At 39.1% G+C, this 18522-nt stretch overlaps 1 protein-coding gene across 1 annotated transcript; it reads right to left on the reverse strand.

Moving 5' to 3' along the window:
- Positions 1–6165: 6165 nt before the first annotated feature.
- On the reverse strand, positions 6166–17281 carry LOC149840557 (SNF1-related protein kinase regulatory subunit gamma-1-like). The gene is made up of 6 exons (XM_090003204.1): positions 17037–17281; positions 16577–16749; positions 8172–8375; positions 7812–8087; positions 7480–7643; positions 6166–6630 (listed from the first exon to the last, which is right to left on the reverse strand). Exons 1-6 carry the CDS (start codon positions 17260–17262, stop codon positions 6333–6335), a joined length of 1341 nt encoding a protein of 446 aa, XP_089859330.1. The 5' UTR covers positions 17263–17281; the 3' UTR covers positions 6166–6332.
- Between the last annotated feature and the right edge of the window lie 1241 nt (positions 17282–18522).

Here is an 18522-nt window from a genome sequence, read left to right on the forward strand (position 1 = left end):
CTAAAACATTAAAAAATGACCTATGAACATAGAGCTATGATTCTGTTAACCAGACAATGTCAACATGACACAATACAAAAAACAAGATTTTGGATCTGAGGTGGACCCAATATCCAAAAAAAACAAACAAACAAATGAAACTACTAACCTCGCAACACCAATTTTTCAGAAATTTCAATTTTGGAGTTTAGATAAATGGTTCCACCATAACCGCCATTCTAGATCTCTGAATTTTTTGAAAATAAAAACAAGGGTTTCTACGATTTTTTTTAGAAATGGGTACAAAATCTTATTTGAATTTGAGTGTTGTGGGGCCCGTTTTGCAAGGTTGTGCACATTTCCTCCTCATTTGAGAAGGAATGAGCCGAATGGGGAACCTTTGATCTTCATTTTTGGAGTGATGGCTTGCGAGTAGGCGTACCTTATACATGAATCCTAAAAAAGAGGTGAGTTCGATGGTGGGAACCACCAAAACTAGAAAAACAAAATAGATGATTGTTAGAGTTTTCAATACTCATAAAACTGCAATAAAATGAACAGAATAAAAAAAAGAAGAGAAATCAAATCTCACCTCGAGCTTAGGTAGCTTTTCTATGTCAGTGAATACAAGAGAGCATGAGAAACACTTCGGCTAGGCACATACTAAAAAAAGAGTGTGAGATAAGGAATCTTTGTCCTAGGCTAGGCTAGATTGGCTTGATTAGGCTAAGTCTGGCAAAGTAGGGCTATATCTAGAGACTTGAACTCTAGATACTGAAATAAGGGGAGAGTAGACCCTTATTTATAATTTTTCTCGTAGATTTGGATACATTTTCTGCGTATCTGAGATCCACTACTTTAGATTACGATGGATGACTTCTACTAGGCAGTTTTTGAATGAATGGTTGAGATTCGTCCAAAGCATATTGTCTAAGATAAAAAGTTTTATTTTTGTAAAAGGGTTTTGGGCTTAGAATATTTCGTTCTGATTTTGGAAGGGAGCAGGGCGGATAAGGTTGGCGACTCGCTTTATGAAACATGTAGGGAGTTGCTGATGACAATTTAATTTGTCATCATCGACACGTGTTGGTGATAATTTATGGGGAATGACTCATTCTTGATGACAAATGAATGCATCGTTAGGAAATGTTGATGTCACTCCTAAAAAGGGCTAGTTTTTTATGACAATTAAAATAGATGCTAATGACAAACAATGTATAATTAGCAACATTAGACATTTTGATCATAACTTTTGATCTCGATGTTAGATAGACCTAATTTTTAGATTGTTAAAAAGCTGAAAACCTTCTCATTAATTTTTTTTATCAAAAAACTTAAAAATTTTATTTAAAGCTAAAAATTATATTAAAGTTATCATTGTTAATAAATAAAGTTTTTTTATAAAAAATATTTTAGTAAAAAACAAAAAGACTACAAGTATTTAAGGAGAACAAAAGAACTCAAACTATGTTACGAGGCTGATAGGTTAAAACTTGTGGGTTGTTCGAATGCAGATTTTGTTGGTGATAGAGATAGAAGTAAAATTCACTTGGCTTTATGTATTTGTTTTAGAAGGTGAGACAATTGTTCTTTAAAAATCTTGCAAGGATGATCAACACCATCAAACCCGAGAGCAGTTATGGTCATATAGTATATAACCGATCACTGATTATATTCAATCCCAGGCACACATCTCATTTGGAAAACCTAGAAACATCCAAAACTTAAGCTCAACAGATCTTAGTCAAGTCAGATGTGCGGTCGTGATGGAATATAATCATATAAAATAAAACAATAACTGCTCTCGTTAAACCCTTTCTGTAGCAAGCGAAAAAGAGAGAACTGAACGTTCCTCTCACCCCAACAAAAAAGCAAGATGATCAGCCCTCCCTCCCACATAGATAGAAGCGTCTTGTTTGTCAAATGAAACCACCCAAAAACCTCACTCTTTGCAGCCTCCATCCACTCACCACCGTAATCGTTCTCAAATCTACTGTCTCTCGAGTCTTGATCACCATTTACCCTTTCTCCTTCATATTCATGTTCCTCCATGGTCTTCACAAAGATGGTTCCCTCTTTGCCTGAACCCCAACCCCTTCCCTCTCTCCCCTTGAAGACGAGGATGAGATATGAATCTCTCGTTTCTCTCTAAGACCACCACCCGAAAATCCCTTCATGAATCTGTAGCAAGGGTTCTCTCATCACCACCATCACCCTTCACACCATTATCACCACGACCATCATCACCATCCGCCCCGATACCACCACCACTATCATTGCTATTCATTCCATTACCGCCACCACCATCTTCATGTTCCGTCGTTCTAGACGGCAAGGAGCTCTCTTTTTCGCGGAAAATCGTCGCAATCCTGAATGACGATGGGCCGATCGAAGATGCGTTCCAGAAGTTCGCGGATCTCCTCTCGCAGGAAATGGTGTCTTGGATCCTCGTCGAGCTCGGTAACGTGAAGCGGGAGTTCCGTTTCTTCGCGTGCGCGATGAGGGAGAAGCGTTTGAGGAGCTGGGATTCCCACCACTTCATGATTCAGTCGATCGTGAAAGGGCGCAGGTTCGATTCGGCGTGGGTATCGCTTGAGGAATTGAGGAAGGGAAGGCATCTGATCGTTCCCCAGGCGTTCACCGTCCTAATCTCCACCTACGCGGGCTCCGGCATGGCGGAGAAGGCGGTGGAGGAATTCGGAAGGACGGGGCAGTTTGGTTCTCGGCCCAACACACTCACCTACAACACAATTCTAAGGATTCTAGTCGAAGAGGAGGTGTTCGAGCTCGCCCTCGCCGTCTACAACCAGATGGTGAAGACGGATTGCCGTCCAAATCGGTCCACGTTCAACATTCTGATCGATGGTCTCTGCAAGGCCGGGAGGACGGGCGACGCACTCTTACTGTTTGACGAAATGGCTGACAGAGGTATTCGTCCGGACACCATGACTTATACTATCGTGCTATCTGGACTCTGTAGGGCTAGTAGAATTGATGATGCACAACTGTTATTGATGAACATGGAACAGAAAGGGTGTAGTCCTGACACCATTACTTACAATTCGTTGTTGAGTGGGTTCTGTAAGGTTGGTAAGATCGATAGAGCGTTGGAGTTGCTTCGATCGATTAGCAAAAATGGTTTCAGTCTGGGATTGAATGGTTACAGTTGTTTGATTGATGGGTTGTTTAGAGCAGGCTTGTTTGAGAAGGCCTGCAAGTTTTATAGGAGCATGGTGGAGGAGAATATAACTCCTGATTGTGTACTCTATACTATTATGATCAAAGGGTTATGCAGTATGGGCAGACTAGAGGAAGCTTTTGGAATGCTGAAAGAGTTGACCGAGAAGGGATTTGTTCCTGATACATATTGCTATAACTCATTGATTAAGGGGCTCTGTGATTTTGGTCTTTTGGATCGAGCTCAATCCCTCCAGCTCGAGATCTCGAAGAACGATTGCTTCCCAGATTCTGCAACGTATACTATTCTCATATGTGGGTTGTGTAAGGAAGGCTTAGTTTCCGAGGCCTAGCAGATATTTGAGGAGATGGGGAAGCTCGGATGCAGTCCGACAGTGGTGACATTCAACACGGGCTATGTAAGGCAGGGAATCTGCAGAAAGCTCACATTTTATTCTACAAAATGGAAATGGGGAACAATCTGTCCCTGTTTCTTCGCCTATCCCAAGGCGCAGATCGTGTTCGTGACAGGGCTGGACTTCAAGACATGGTTGAAAGGCTCTGTAGCTCTGGACAAATCCTCAAGGCCTACAAGCTCTTGAGGGAGCTTGCTCAGAGTGGAGTTGTTCCAGATATAGTAACTTATAACATATTGATCAATGGCCTGTGCAAATTGAAAAACATTCATGGAGCATTCAAGTTCTTCAATGAGCTTCAGATAAATGGCTACAAACCTGATGTGACTACCTATAATACCCTCATTAATGGTCTTCAAAGGGTCAACAGAGATGACGATGCTTTTGGCGTTTTTGAACAGATGGTTAAGAATGGTTGTACTCCAAGTCTGGAGGTTTACAATGCACTGATGGGCTCTTTGTGCAGAAAGGGAAGAGTAGTTCAGGCTTGCCATCTTTGGTTGAAATATATCTCAACACAGAAAGGCACTCCCTCTGATGAGGAAACAAGAACCATAGAAATAGCGCAGCAATATTTTGAGCAGGGAAACATTGTTGGTGCAGTGGAGGAGTTGCTAGATCTGGATGCCAGACGCATTTCCATATTCAATTTGGCTTGTTGGGTTGTGTAAATCCGCAAGACTAGATGAATCCCTAAGGTTTTTTTCTATCCTTAGAGATTACAATCTTGAAATCACTCTCAGGACTTGTGTAATGCTCATCAATCGCCTTCTTCAGGAAGGCAAGTTAGCTTTAGCTCTAGACGTTTTTCAGTACACATTGCAAAATGCTTTTGTATTAACACCCCCAATATGTAATAGATTGCTGAGGCACCTCTGTTGAAATGATAGAGAGAAGGAGGCTTTAGAAACTGTGCAGAGAATGAGTGTTGCATGGTATGATTTGGAGCTCTATCTTCATTGTTCTACAAGCTTTCTTCTATATGGTTACGGGAACAGATAATAACCATGGTGTTTTTTGCCTTTCCCCAAGTTCATTTTTGTTGAGCAATCATCTGCTTCTGTATCAATATTTAAATTTAGTGTAATTTTTACCATGCCAATTGCTATAAGATGTTTTTCCACGGATTCTTTCCCGAGCACAAATTCTTTGTCTGAATCACATGATTCCATGACTGTTTGGGGGTTACATTGATATCCAATTGCTATAAGATGTTTTTCTACAGATTCTTTCCCAAGCACAAAATCTTTGTGGTATTATCTTGTTACATTGCTGAAATTATTTGTGTTCTAGAACCGTGACCTGTTTCGAATCATAAACCTTTTCCTCATAATAGTATGAACATTACTATAATTGGCTGAAAAGCTTCGTATCTCTGTGTCACGCAGATTTTCTACATTTGCAGGTTCGGCTCCAGGCACAATCTTTGTCTGTTATCTTGCTGAAATACTATAGGTTCTGAAGCAGGTCTCTCTCTCTCTCTCTGATACATTTAGTTCAATATAGGCATTCTTGAATAATTTTCCCTACTTTGAATACATTTTGACCATGGTTTGAATCGTAAACCATGCTACTATGACTGTGAACATAACTGCACTTGGGTTAAAATTGCTCGAAGAAACTGCATCCGAGCATGAAGACATAGTCGCACTGGCTTAGCCTGCCATACCTATGGTCGCCGTTCTGATGACGTAAAACTCTAAGGCTAGGGCCCTCACCCCGAGGCCTATTCTGCGCGTGGGCTTGCACAAAAGGAAGATGCCCATAAGAATTGAACCTTGACTGCCCTTCTAACCTCCAAGACCCACCCCACTATGCCACCCCACTTTGAGGCTCCATATTAATGTGATCTGGAGATGATAATGTGAGTGCACCTGAAACTCCCTTAGCTGCGATAGGCTTGGGAGGCTACACTTTTGGAGGGGCATATCCCAGTAACCACTCATGCATTTTGGGAGATCTTTGGTGCATTGGAAAGCACGTGCAGAGGAGATGATGTTGGTCCTATTTGCACACAGCAGAGGTGTTTGTCACCTGGGGTCTATCCCAGTGGAATAAGAGCCATGTAACCTGAGTCAGGATCAGGTGCCATCACATGGCACACTTTGAGGTGTACGCTGCACTTGATGCCCTTTTCTTTGTCTGACAGTCTGTCAGTTGTAGGGCCCAAAAGCAGATGGAGGGCAGCCAGGCGCAAAGGCACCTGATCCTGGCTCCTGTAACCTAGCAACACCCCTTGTTTAGCCTTGGGTTGGGAGTTGCGTGTAGGCCAATTTGTAATCTTGGACCCTTTCCCACTTGTTCCTAGAGCTCCTAGGTGTCTCGGGAGGTCCTAAGGAAATTCGGCCTTAGTGTGGTGCACAAGTTCTATTCCGAGAAAAAGAAGGATCGGCAAGAGCAAGCCCAAGCACAGTCCGGGGTAGAAATGGCTATATCTAGAGGGGTCTCACCAGCTTCAAGGTGACATTTATAATTGTGCTCGGGTCTCCCTTGGATTGTACGACTTTTTACCAAAATAGCTATCATGTTGGATCCCAACAATTGTTTACCTTCCCAACTTGCATACCCTAATTCAGAAAATGGTTCACGCGCATTAATTTTGTTTCATCCCTAGTCTTTCCATTACTCCATTTGATTGATATTATGCTGACATTCCTACCAAAGAAGTTCTTGTATCTACATAAAGGGAAAAAGAAAAAGAGAGAAGAAAAGCCTACAAATACACAGACAAGAAACAGAAAAGAGTCACTAAATTGATAGTCAGACTCTGCTGTTCTGTGGCAAAGGCACCACTCCATCAAAGAAGTCCCCAAAGTAGCCAGGAGGTTCCACGACAAGCTTAGAAATGATATCTCTTAATGTTACGACCCCCTCTATATTACCCTCCTCATCAGCAACATATATCCTCTGGATCTTTTCTCCATCAAGTCTTAAAATAACATCTTCCAATGTGTCATCCCTTTTGCATGAAATTGTTCCCAGGAGTATGGGGGAAGACTCATGGTGCTCTACCAGGTAGCCTCTAACTGCAGTGAGGAAGTTCTTGGCAGTGATTGATCTGCATACATGCAACAGACTGTCACTAATAGCCACCCAAAATTCCACATTATCAATAGTTTACTTTTTCTATGCCGAGTTAAACAAATCAAATGTTTAACAAACTGAGGCACGCACAAGTTTCTATTTTAGAAGCTAATGTGAGATACAAACTTATCAAGTGACCCAAACATGCCACAGCAGGACCTAAACCGGGACATGCAAACTGACCAAACACCAACTGTCCAAAGCTTGCCACTGCAATTGCCAGGACATTATCAAATGGATTCAGATATACTGAATGAGGTCACAAGACGCCAGTATGGAGCTTTATCCAACTCAAGGCCAATCATGGTCATAATTTACATACACATTCGAAAGAGATTGGATTGCGACAACAAGCTTATCAATCAGTTGTAGAAAGGTTTCTGTTCTGTGAGATTCAGCTCTTGAATGAGCACATGTAACAAGAATGAAGAATTGTATGTGGCAAACACTGAAAACAAGAAACCTCTGTTTGGGAGCTGGGTGTAGGAAGAGTTTGAGGTAAAACTGAGTTTTGTTTCAGAGAGAAACAAAAAGTCAAACACATGTTCCAAAAAGTAACATTATATTTTAGTAATTCGAATTTGAAGAATGAAAGTGACTTTTTTACCCTAAAAAGTAATGCGTTCTTAAAAATGACAACAATTTTAAGGGTGATTTAGTCATTTCAATCAATTGAACGCTGCTAATGTTAACTAATCAAAAGTTAGATAAGCCTTTATATATATATATATATATATATATATATATATATATATATATATATATATATATATATATATATATAGAGAGAGAGAGAGAGAGAGAGAGAGAGAGAGCATAATACCTGAAATCCTTGTAGATCTCAGGTGCAGTAAGAAGATATTGCACATCTCGTATGCTAATATTCCCAATGGGTTTCCATCCACTATCATCAACAACAGGAAGCCCACCTATACCCTTTTCTCTCATCAGCTTGAAAGTCTGAAGAACAGGTTCATCCTCATAAACCTGGTACAGTTCAACACCAAACAAGTTTCATTTGACGTTAAGTCTCCAAAAACTTCAATAGGTATTGGTATGCTGCTATCTTGTTTCTAACCATAATGACCATGGAGAAGATGTAGAAATTGGACGCTTTGCAGAGTCATAAATGCATAAAAGTGCAAGGAGAAGCACCTTGACTAACTCATTTGGTTTCATAACTGGAAGGCCAAGTTCAAACAGTTTCTTCGTGCCCCAATTCTGAAACCAAGGTAGCCTTACACATTCAGCAAGTACATGGACAACAGAAGTTTGGGTGATGATGTTATCAATCTTTCCTTCACCAAGGTCAACCACAGGAAGGCTTTTCATACCATACTTCGATAGTAACAAGAGCATGGTTAGGAAAGAGTCTGAATTCTGCAGGGCAAGAAACGGGGCCCATCGGAACGATCCGGATATATCGCTAACCTGTTTAAGCACATGCACAGTTTAGATTTTTGGGTCCTTCTTAAGCAGAAATCGTAAAACCTGTGAAATCAATAAGAAAACAACCTTTGTATTCTTATAAAAATCTGAAGAAGTGAGGCCTTCAAAAAAATCTCCTCCCGTTGATGCAGCAGCATTTGAGTGTCCTGATCTTGCTGCTGTAGTCACACCAGCACCAGCGGCAGTTGCAACAGCAGCACCAACTAAATCACCATTAGCAAACCCAGCTACAGCCGATCCATCCATCATCCTATGTTCTGCAACTTCATACTGCAATAGAAGAAATGCGAGCATAGTTTGTTTCCCTCATCATCCTGGAGGAACTTCATATCAGCAGGAAAGCAAGACACTACCACAACAGCTATTTGATCGTGTAGGCAGAAATGAATAGAACTTCTACATAAACTCTTCCATGATGCCTTCATTTAAGGCTACTGAAACTTGGTGGAATGTTGTATGCACTTGCAGACTAATGCATGCTGGACATAAGCATCAAAACATCCGTTACTAGATTAACAAGCCTTAAATACAAATGACCCTATGTCACCTGGGTACAGGTGCAGGTACAGGTACTGAGGGTACGAGGACACGGCTATATATATATATATATATATATATATATATATATATATATATATATATATATATATATATATATATATATATATATTAAATCTCACATAAATACAAAATATATTTAAAATAAACTGAATATAATCTAAATATATATGTTATATCTAAAATATATATTATATACTGAAAATATAATTTTAAATTATAAATTGAATACAAACTTGTATGTACGGAGGGTAAAATGGTGTGTCCAGGTGTCACCGCGTGTCGACACGGGTACAAAGGGCAAAATGGAGTGTCCATGTGACATTGAAATGACCTCAATAATGTGTGTGCACCACATATGGGCATTCACGTGTTTAGACACCAACTGCTGGGATTTGTTGGCTTCAAGATTTGCATGTGACTAATCCAAAGCACGTGAGTGAGTAAAGCAGGAACTTATTGGACCATCACCTCTTAACCTTCACATGCAGACAACCCACAGGATTACATCCCTAAATACATCTATGTCACACAGACTCTTCTAACAGGGCACCGCACCCGCCTCGCACCCAGGCGGGTGCGACACTTGGATACAACTTCCTTTGTGTTAGGTGAAGTCAACCACACTGAGGTCAATTTCTATCCAAAAGTAGATTCAGTTAACCCTAATCAAGTCTAATTTTATCTATATTATATATATAAATACATAAATGCACACAAATATATGTAGTGTTAACTTAAAACTGTTAAAAATTATATATATATCCTCCCCGCACTCCCGCACCCAAGTTTTTTTAAAGTGCCGCACCCGCACCTGCACCCGCACCCGCACCCGCACCTATGTGACATAGAAATACATGCTCATACACATGCAAATAGTAGGCACATGCATGCAACATATAAAACACCCTTACCCTTACCCTTACCCTTGCCCACACAGCACACACTTATACAGGCACATGAACATTCTAAAAGAAATTTATATATGCTTAAACAAACTCGACATACTTAACAATTTATACTCTAGAGAAAAGGAAACTTCCTAATTTAAAAATGTGAAATGTATCCGAAGTCTGGACGCCTGCAAAACATGCGACTGTGGTTATGGAGATACTACACAGCCTTACACTTGACACAAATAATTCAGATCCAGGAGTATCAAATCTAAGATAGGAACATCTCAGAGCCCTGAGAACGCTGATGTACTAAAAGTGATGATAGATCAAATTGCACTGGAACTGTGGCTGGCTCACCAACTTGTTTAATATCATAAGTAATCACAAATAAGTATGACTCAAATACCACTGCGTTCTTGACTTTATTCTCTGTCAACAAATGGGCCTCAGATAATTGTCATTTATCACAAAACTTAGACAGTCAATTTCTTATTGAAAGTTCCATGCAGGAATTTTATCTAGAAAAAGCATTTATTTGTTCTCACATAGCATTTTTCCAACTCATGCACGTGAATGTAGCGACTCCTACAATGGAACTTGTGGGCTATGCATATGGAAAGATATCTTTCACCAGGACAAAAAAGAAGTGCACAACACATTTCCACAAGCCACCAAAAATTAAAAGAAATGTAACAAGAAATAATAAATTTACTTACAAAACATGGTGTGTACAACACCTAGTGATTTAGCAATATACATACCACTATGCATACAGGGGAGCAAGACCTTCCTAGCAAACACAAGTTTAGGCAACAATGCAATGTTCTGTACTCTAATCATAAGAATAACCTTGATGCCACCAAATTGAACCAAGAAGAACATAAGCAAGAAAAGAATAAACAAAGAGTCATTATTGTTGACATAATTACCAGTAGTGAATTCCCAACAATATCAATAAATAAATACCTGCCTACAACTCTAAACCTCACACAAAGGCAGATAGCTTCATACTTTTAAACAATCAAAATAACTACATAGAGACCAACAGAACATATCAAGAGAGCTTTTCAAGAAAGAACTAATGTGTCTAGTGGAGTTCTACTCACAAGAAAGGTCCTCTCCTGTTGGTTTTAATGGATAGAATCATATGGTAGCATGAGAAATCCAGGGTATGAGCTTCTCCCAAGTTCCCAGTAAATGAGAATCAACTTCATTGAGTTTAGAATACAAAACAGGATTCTAGGTTGTCGCAATGTGCAGAACTTATATAATCAATGAAAAGAGGAGTCTAGGACAGTCAAGTGCAACTTTATATATTGAGAAGGTTTCAATTCAAGATGCTTAAGAATGGCCATGTTCCTAATGGTTATTATTTACTTCCACATCATACTTACAAAGTGGTGAGTTCCTAAAGTTATATGGCTAAGAGATATGCAACAGAAATTATAGAACACAATAGCAGACTTTCAAGAGTCAATATTACTGGCCATCAGAGAACCTGGATATGCAAATAGATTAATAGCCGCAATGGTAGCCCTATCCATAAGCAAATAGAAGAAGATGTCAACCAACCATGTGAATTGCTGTGAAATTGGAGAGTTGATGAGATAAAATGTACAAACCAAGAAAACAAAGGTCAAATGCCACTTGGATAAACAAACCAAGAAAACAAAGGTCAAATGCCACTTGGATAAGGCTGCCAATAATTTTTCTGTAACTGTAGAATAAGGTAGGAAAAGTAAAAATTCTTACCAGTTATATATTTCATACAGTGAAAGATGAATCTCTGAAATTTTACCATGCCAAAAAAAGCACAAGGCAGGATCTTTAGCATATTTACGTTGCACCAATAAATATTCTTCAGAAGACCAAGACCGAAAACGTGAGATGAAGCTGCATCTCCAGAATGACTATGCAAATGGTACTACAACAATGACATGGGATATACATATACATGATATCAAGATCATTAAAGGCGCTAGTCATGGCCTGGGTGATGAGTCTTGCCTGACATGGCCTAGTGTGAGTCATATCTGGTTATTTGTCAACAAAATCGGTCATAAAAGAAAAAAATTGAACATCATAATTATATTATCATTATTTCAATATAATTACAAGTTATATAATAATCATAGTCACCTGTATCGTTAAAGGTAGTTTATCGGCCAGAGTATTTCTGGAAGAGATTTTCAAAAGTTGATAAATCTCGGGAGTTTAAAAAATTGGAAAAAGTATAAATACAACAACAACAAACAACGCCTTCATCCTAAAACAATTGGGGTCAGCGATATGAACCAAAAAAGAAATTCATTTTGGGTCTTCCACATGAATCCTTTTCCTCCAATCATTTCTATCCAATGCCATGTCCTCGGTGAGGTTCAAAGCATTCATATCCTTTCCTATCATCTCCATCCAAGTCTTCCTAGGCCTACCCCGACCTCTTTTAACTAATATATTTTCCCATTTCTCCAACCTTCTAACTGGAGCATCATTAGGCCTTCGCCGAATATATCCAAACCACCGTAAACGATTCTCTCGCATCTTATTTTCAATGGGTGCAACACCTACCTTCTTACGTATCTCCTCGTTCCGAATCTTATCTTTTATTGTATTTCCACACATCCATCTAAGCATCCGCATCTCAGCTACACTCATTTTTTGAATATGATGTCTTTTGGCAGCCCAACATTCCGTACCATATAGTAAAGCGGGTCTAATAGTCGTCCTATAAAACTTTCCCTTCAACCGCAATGGCATTCTACGATCGCACAACACTCCAGTTGCACTTTTCCATTTCATCCACCCAACCTTTATCCTATGAGTTACATCTCCATCAATGACAACAACAAAAAAACTAAGAAAATAATAAGTTTTGCATTATTTTTCTTCCAAAAATATAAAGAAATATATTTTAAAGGTTTTAAAATATAAAAGAAACAAAAAAATAGGACATGCAAACTTAAAAAAAAGTTTTTCCCAAAAATATTGCGATAATATCGCAATATTTTGTCTTCTGGTGATATTTTGAAAATATCGCGAGATATTACCTTTAATATCAACTACCTTAAAATATCAATATTTCTCGCGATATTTTCAAAATATCGCCGATATCGGTGATAGTGATAATAAGACAAGTAGTCATATACTTGCACACATATGTTGTGCACATCAAACAATTTAGCCTATCAAGTGATGGTATCCATATGATCCGGGACCATAACCAACCTTATTTTTTTGGAACAGGCAAGCTAAGGGATAACCCCTGCAGGATTCAAACCTGAGACCCCTTGGTTATGATAGTGAGACCTAATCATCCAGCTATCACATCCAACCCCTAGAACCATACCCACATGTACATACATGCAAGTTGATCACAATGCATACAATCAACCAATATGCACTAATTAGGCTGACAAAATCATACTAATATCAATTTATACACAACAACTTTATCATCATCACACAAGTTAGCATAGTTGTGATTCCAAATTCAACAGATCAGTCAATATAGAACATGGGAGAGAGGGTGATGATGCCCTAATGCCTATCATATTTCCCAACCCTAATAGAACCAAAATTACTTAAATGTCCCTTCAAGAATCACAAGTTTTCACGGATTCCTCACAGGTGCTAAAGTTCAATAATCATGCATTGCATACATAAAGCAACCATGCTCACCTATATGCACACCCATGTAGATGTCATATCTCCCTAATGTACTATGTCACAGGGACACATCATTTTGGCCTCATGTCCTTGGTGACACGAACCAGACATGGTATGATATGATGACATGACCCGGACACATATTGACATTATTTTAAAATTTTAATACATTTCCATAAAAATAAATTTTATATATTAAAATATTCAAAATCAGGTAGTTAAGGACGCTGATTGGTGTCTCGAAGAAGATTCAGAATCAATGTGGAATAAGATAGCGGGTGGCATGAGAAAGGTGGCTAAGGAGGTATTGTTTGAGTCTAAAGGCGGTGCACCGCTAGGTAAGGATACATCGTGGTGGAACGAGGATGTCAAATTAGCTATTAAAGTTAAAACAGAGTGTTATAGAAATCTAAGTAAGAGTCGTGATAATGAAAATTTGGAGAAGTATATGATAGCAAAGAAGGAAGCTAAAAAAGTAGTTCGGAACGCTAAGTAAGGTATATAAGGAGTTTTATGACAAGTTGGATACCAAAGAGAGCGAGAAGGATATTTATAGGCTTGCAAAGATGAGAGATAGGAAATCGAGGGATCTGGGTATGGTTAGATGTATCAAAGATGAAACGCAAAGGGTTTTAGTCAAAGATGAAGAGATTAAGGAGAGATATAAAGATTATTTTAATAAGCTATTTAATGAAAGTCATGCTCAGGATCTTGGAGACTTCTCCATTCCTTTTCATGAGATGAATCGTGACTTCATGCACAAGATTCAAAAGAAAGAAATTGCAGAGGCTTTGAAGAAAATGAAATCAAGAAGGGAAGTTGGCCCAGATGGTATACCTATCGAGGCATGGAAATGCTTGGGAGAGAAAGGTTTAGAATGGTTGACAAATCTTTTTAACAAGATTTGACGAATAAATAAGATGCTTAATGAGTGGAGGAAGAGTACTTTGGTGCCTCTATATAAGAATAAGGGTGATATACAAGATTGCACAAACTATCGTGGTATAAAACTCATGTGTCATACTATGAAACTTTGGGAGAGGATGATTAAGTCTATGTTGAGGAAGATTGTCATGATATCGGAGAATCAATTTGGTTTTATGCCTGGAAGATCAACTATGAAAGCTATACATCTTCTTAGACAACTTATTGAGAGAAATAGAGAGAGGAGCATAGATTTGCATATGGTTTTTATTGATTTGGAGAAGGCATACGATAGAGTACCTAGGGACGTTCTCTGGTGGATAATGATGAAGAAATGTGTTTCTCTCAAGTACATTAGTATAATTAAAGATATGTATGGAGTAGTAACCAATGTCCGCACTTGTGGAGGGGTGACAACCAATTTTCCTATAACGGTTGGGTTACATCAAGGATATGCTTTAAGCCCTTTCCTATTTGCTATAGTGATGGATGAGCTTACGAGACCAATTCAAGAAAATGTGCCGTGGTGTATGTTGTTTGATGATGATATTGTTTTGATTGATGAGTCTAGAGCTGGGGTTAATGCTAAGTTAGAATTATGGAGACAGACATTGGAAGCAAGAGGTTTTAAGTTGAGTAAGAGTAAGACAGAATACATGGAATGTCGATTTAGTAAGCAATAAAGTAGTGATGGGAGTGTAGTGAAGCTTGGTGAGCAAGAAATACCGGTGGATGATTGTTTTAAATATTTGGGATCTATCATTCAAAAGTATGGAGAAATTGATGGAGATGTAAATCATATGATAAAGGTTGGGTGGATGAAATGGAAAAGTGCAACTGGAGTGTTGTGCGATCATAGAATGCCATTGCGGTTGAAGGGAAAGTTTTATAGGACGACTATTAGGCTTGCTTTACTATATGATACAGAATGTTGGGCTGCCAAGAGACATCATATTCAAAAAATGTGTGTAGCTGAGATGCATATGCTGAGATGGATGTGTGGAAATACAATAAAAGATAAGATTCAGAACGAGGAGATACGTAAGAAGGTAGGCGTTGCACCCATTGAAAATAAGATGAGAGAGAATCGTTTATGGTGGTTGGGACATATTCGGCGAAGGTCTAATGATGCTCCAGTTAGAAGGATGGAGAAATGGGAAAATATATTAGTTAAAAGAGGTCGGGGTAGGCCTAGGAAGACATGGATGGAGGTGATAGGAAAGAATATGAATGCTTTGAACCTCACCGAGGACATGGCATTGGATAGATTTGATTGGAGGAGAAGGATTCATGTGGAAGACCCAGAATGATTTTCTTTTTTGGTTCATATCGCCGACCCCAATTGTTTTGGGATGAAGGCGTAGTTGTTGTTGTTCGTTGTATTAAAATATTCAAAATAGTTTTCTGTTGATTAAAATTTTAAAAAATCCATGTTCCTTGTCCTATTTTTCAAAAAAAAAAGAACTCGACCTCATGTCTTACACTATGTCACATGGGTGCGGGTACGGGTACGGGTACGGGTGCGACACGGGTGCGGAGCAATTTCAAAAAATTTGGAAACGGTTATATATATATATTTTAAATATATATAACAATAATAAGATTGTAAATTTTAAAGCAAAAATAAAAAAGTAATTCTATTGAAGTAACAACACAAACTTACCAAAATATAACAGATAAAGGAAGAAGACGATCGAAGATTGATTTTTTTTTTTAGTTTTTATACATCTTTTGCCCTAAAAAATAGACGAAAATTGACTCGGTCAAAGTTGACCGAGTCCAAAATGTGGATGAACTCGGCCCCGGTGCGTTGACCAAGTCCGACACTTAGTTGACCAAGTCTGAAGCCGCACCCGTGTTGGGTAAGGTCGATGCAGGTGACCTTTTAGCTGAGTCAGTGACAACAAAGGGCATGCACGTTGCTATAAGCTTCAGTTATATGACATGATATGTACATAGCACTAACGTATCTATGCCAGTCCACAAAGGTCGGTGGCCAAAGATGCTAAACAGAGTTCCATGACAGCCAATTGTTCAAATCAAAATATTCTGTAATTCTAAAAGAGGTTCACACACACACACACACACACACACACACACACACACACAAGAACTTCTACTCTAAATGCCCATTAAATTGGTTATTCATAGCGATGTGCACTATGCCATATAAAGTAGAGTCCATAGTTTGCTTCACCAGATTAGAAGAAAACAACTATTATCCATTTGATTTAAGTCTCTTAAAGACAGCCCACAGAAAAGAGGGGCACTTCGAGCTTCTTAGCCCTAACATTTGTTATTATTGGTATCGTTATGAAATTCACATTCTTCCATATCCTTTCCACCAAACCAACTTCACTTTTTGGTCTAAAAGAAGAAGTGCGAATTACCAACTATGCGATGGTAACAGTTGAGGGGAGCTCTAACCTGATGTAGAAGCCAAACAGAGATGCCGGCAAACTCCACAATGCCGATGTATTGGTCGATCCAACTCGCGCACTCATCGGCTTCGACGTTCCTCGCCGGGGCACTCAGAATCTTGTGTTTAGACAGCACCTCGACTGCCTCCGCCAAGCTCGCGTCCGAATTGACCTCAATTACTGCAACCCCGTCGCAAGAAAACCTCAATTTCTCCAAGAAGGAACCAATTTTCACTAGAATTTGGAGCACCCACAACAAACTAAGCAAGAAACCATGCAACCCCATCACAAGAAAATCTCAAGTCCCCGAAGAATGAACCATTTCCCACAAGAATTTGAAGCACCCATAACAAACCAAAGCAAGAAATCAACAGAAAAAGGAACACCAACAAAAATTATTCCAAAGAAAAAGCAAAAGAAAGATAAATTAAAAGGAGCAAGAGAGAAAGAGGGTTTGTGGGGGATACTCTGAGACAGCGAGGAAGGTGGGAAAGAAGAGACGTGTATGATCTCAAAGCAGGAGTTGAGCTTCTCTGAATCTGAGAGCAGTGGTTCCTGGACGCCCCACAGTTCCTCCACGGTGATCCCAAGCTTTGCCTCTGGGCTCTTCAATTCCTCTACAAGACTCCCCAGACGCTTCAATCTCTCTATAGTGATCCCTAGATTTCCCTCCGTACTCTCCACATGAGCCATCTCTCTCTCTCTCTCTCTGTAAAAAGGGATGCTATACATACAGATGCAGGCGACGATTGTCATAAGATAGCTCACACGTGTAAAGATCGTATTGCTCGTATGATCAGTCGCCAATCTAGTATTTTTTTTTTACGACGAAAAACCCTAGCCGAAGCGCGAGAAAAAACCGAGAGCAGATAAAGTGATCTGCAAAATCGCTTTTAGAAAAATGATTTGTCATCATCACCGTCCACGATGTACAAGGACCATGGGGACCAAGCAATGGACGGTAAAGATGTCGAATCACTTTCCTAAAGTGATTTGGCAGATCAGAATCAGTTGACACCCACGTCTACCCTGCCTTACGTGGCCCACCTCTAAAAGGTAAAAACGCGTTCATGTGCCAGCGGGGTTTGATTTGAGGAATGGACACACCCGTGCAACAACGAAATTTGATCCGGAGTCTTCAACTCAACACCTTCACAACCACCTCACTGGCCATGCAGGCGACCTGCCGTGTTGATCAGTTGACCTGCATGTTAGACTCTTGGAGTATGACACTGTGTATGAACCTCCTTTAGGTTAAAATTACCAATCCGTCCCCTAGATTGATCTCATGCACAAACTTAAAAAGTTTTAAAGTCCCAAGATATTTTATCAATTTTTTTTGAAGAAAAATATATTTGACAAATAATACACATTTTTTAAATTTTAATTTATTTTAGAGGCACTTTCTTAAAAATAATCCAAAATATGGTGGCAAGTAGGGCTGAAAAGACGAGACAAGCAGTTTGCCGTTCAACTTGGCTCAAAAAAAAAAAGCTTGGCCAGCCAAGCTAGGTGCAAGCTTGTTTAGGTAAAGGAGCCAAGCACCAACGTGACAAACTCGTGTAGGCTCGTTTTACATATTATATCTTTAAAAATATATATTATATATGTTTTATACATGTAATATATATAATATTATCAAGTTTTAAAAAATATTAAAAAAAAAATGAGACAACTCATGATTGACTCGTAACAAGCTCGAGCTTGACTTGGCTCATGACGAGCTCATGAGTCAAGCCCGAGCAGGAGTGTACCTTTTATGAGCCGAATATGAACAGCTCAAGCTCGGTTCTTTTACCAACCCTAATGGCAACTGAAAAATGAACTAAATTTTTTTTTTTTGATATCTCATTAATGTTCTATGACGTTTATTACAACGCTTTTGGTTTGGAGAAGATATTAGAGAGGGAAAGTCTCAATATAAGTTAATTTTTTTTTAAATGCCTCGAGAAA

The sequence above is a fragment of the Nuphar pumila genome, chromosome 4 (assembly GCF_984573655.1).
Source record: "Nuphar pumila chromosome 4, dmNupPumi1.hap1.1, whole genome shotgun sequence".
Taxonomy (NCBI): Eukaryota; Viridiplantae; Streptophyta; class Magnoliopsida; order Nymphaeales; family Nymphaeaceae; genus Nuphar; species Nuphar pumila.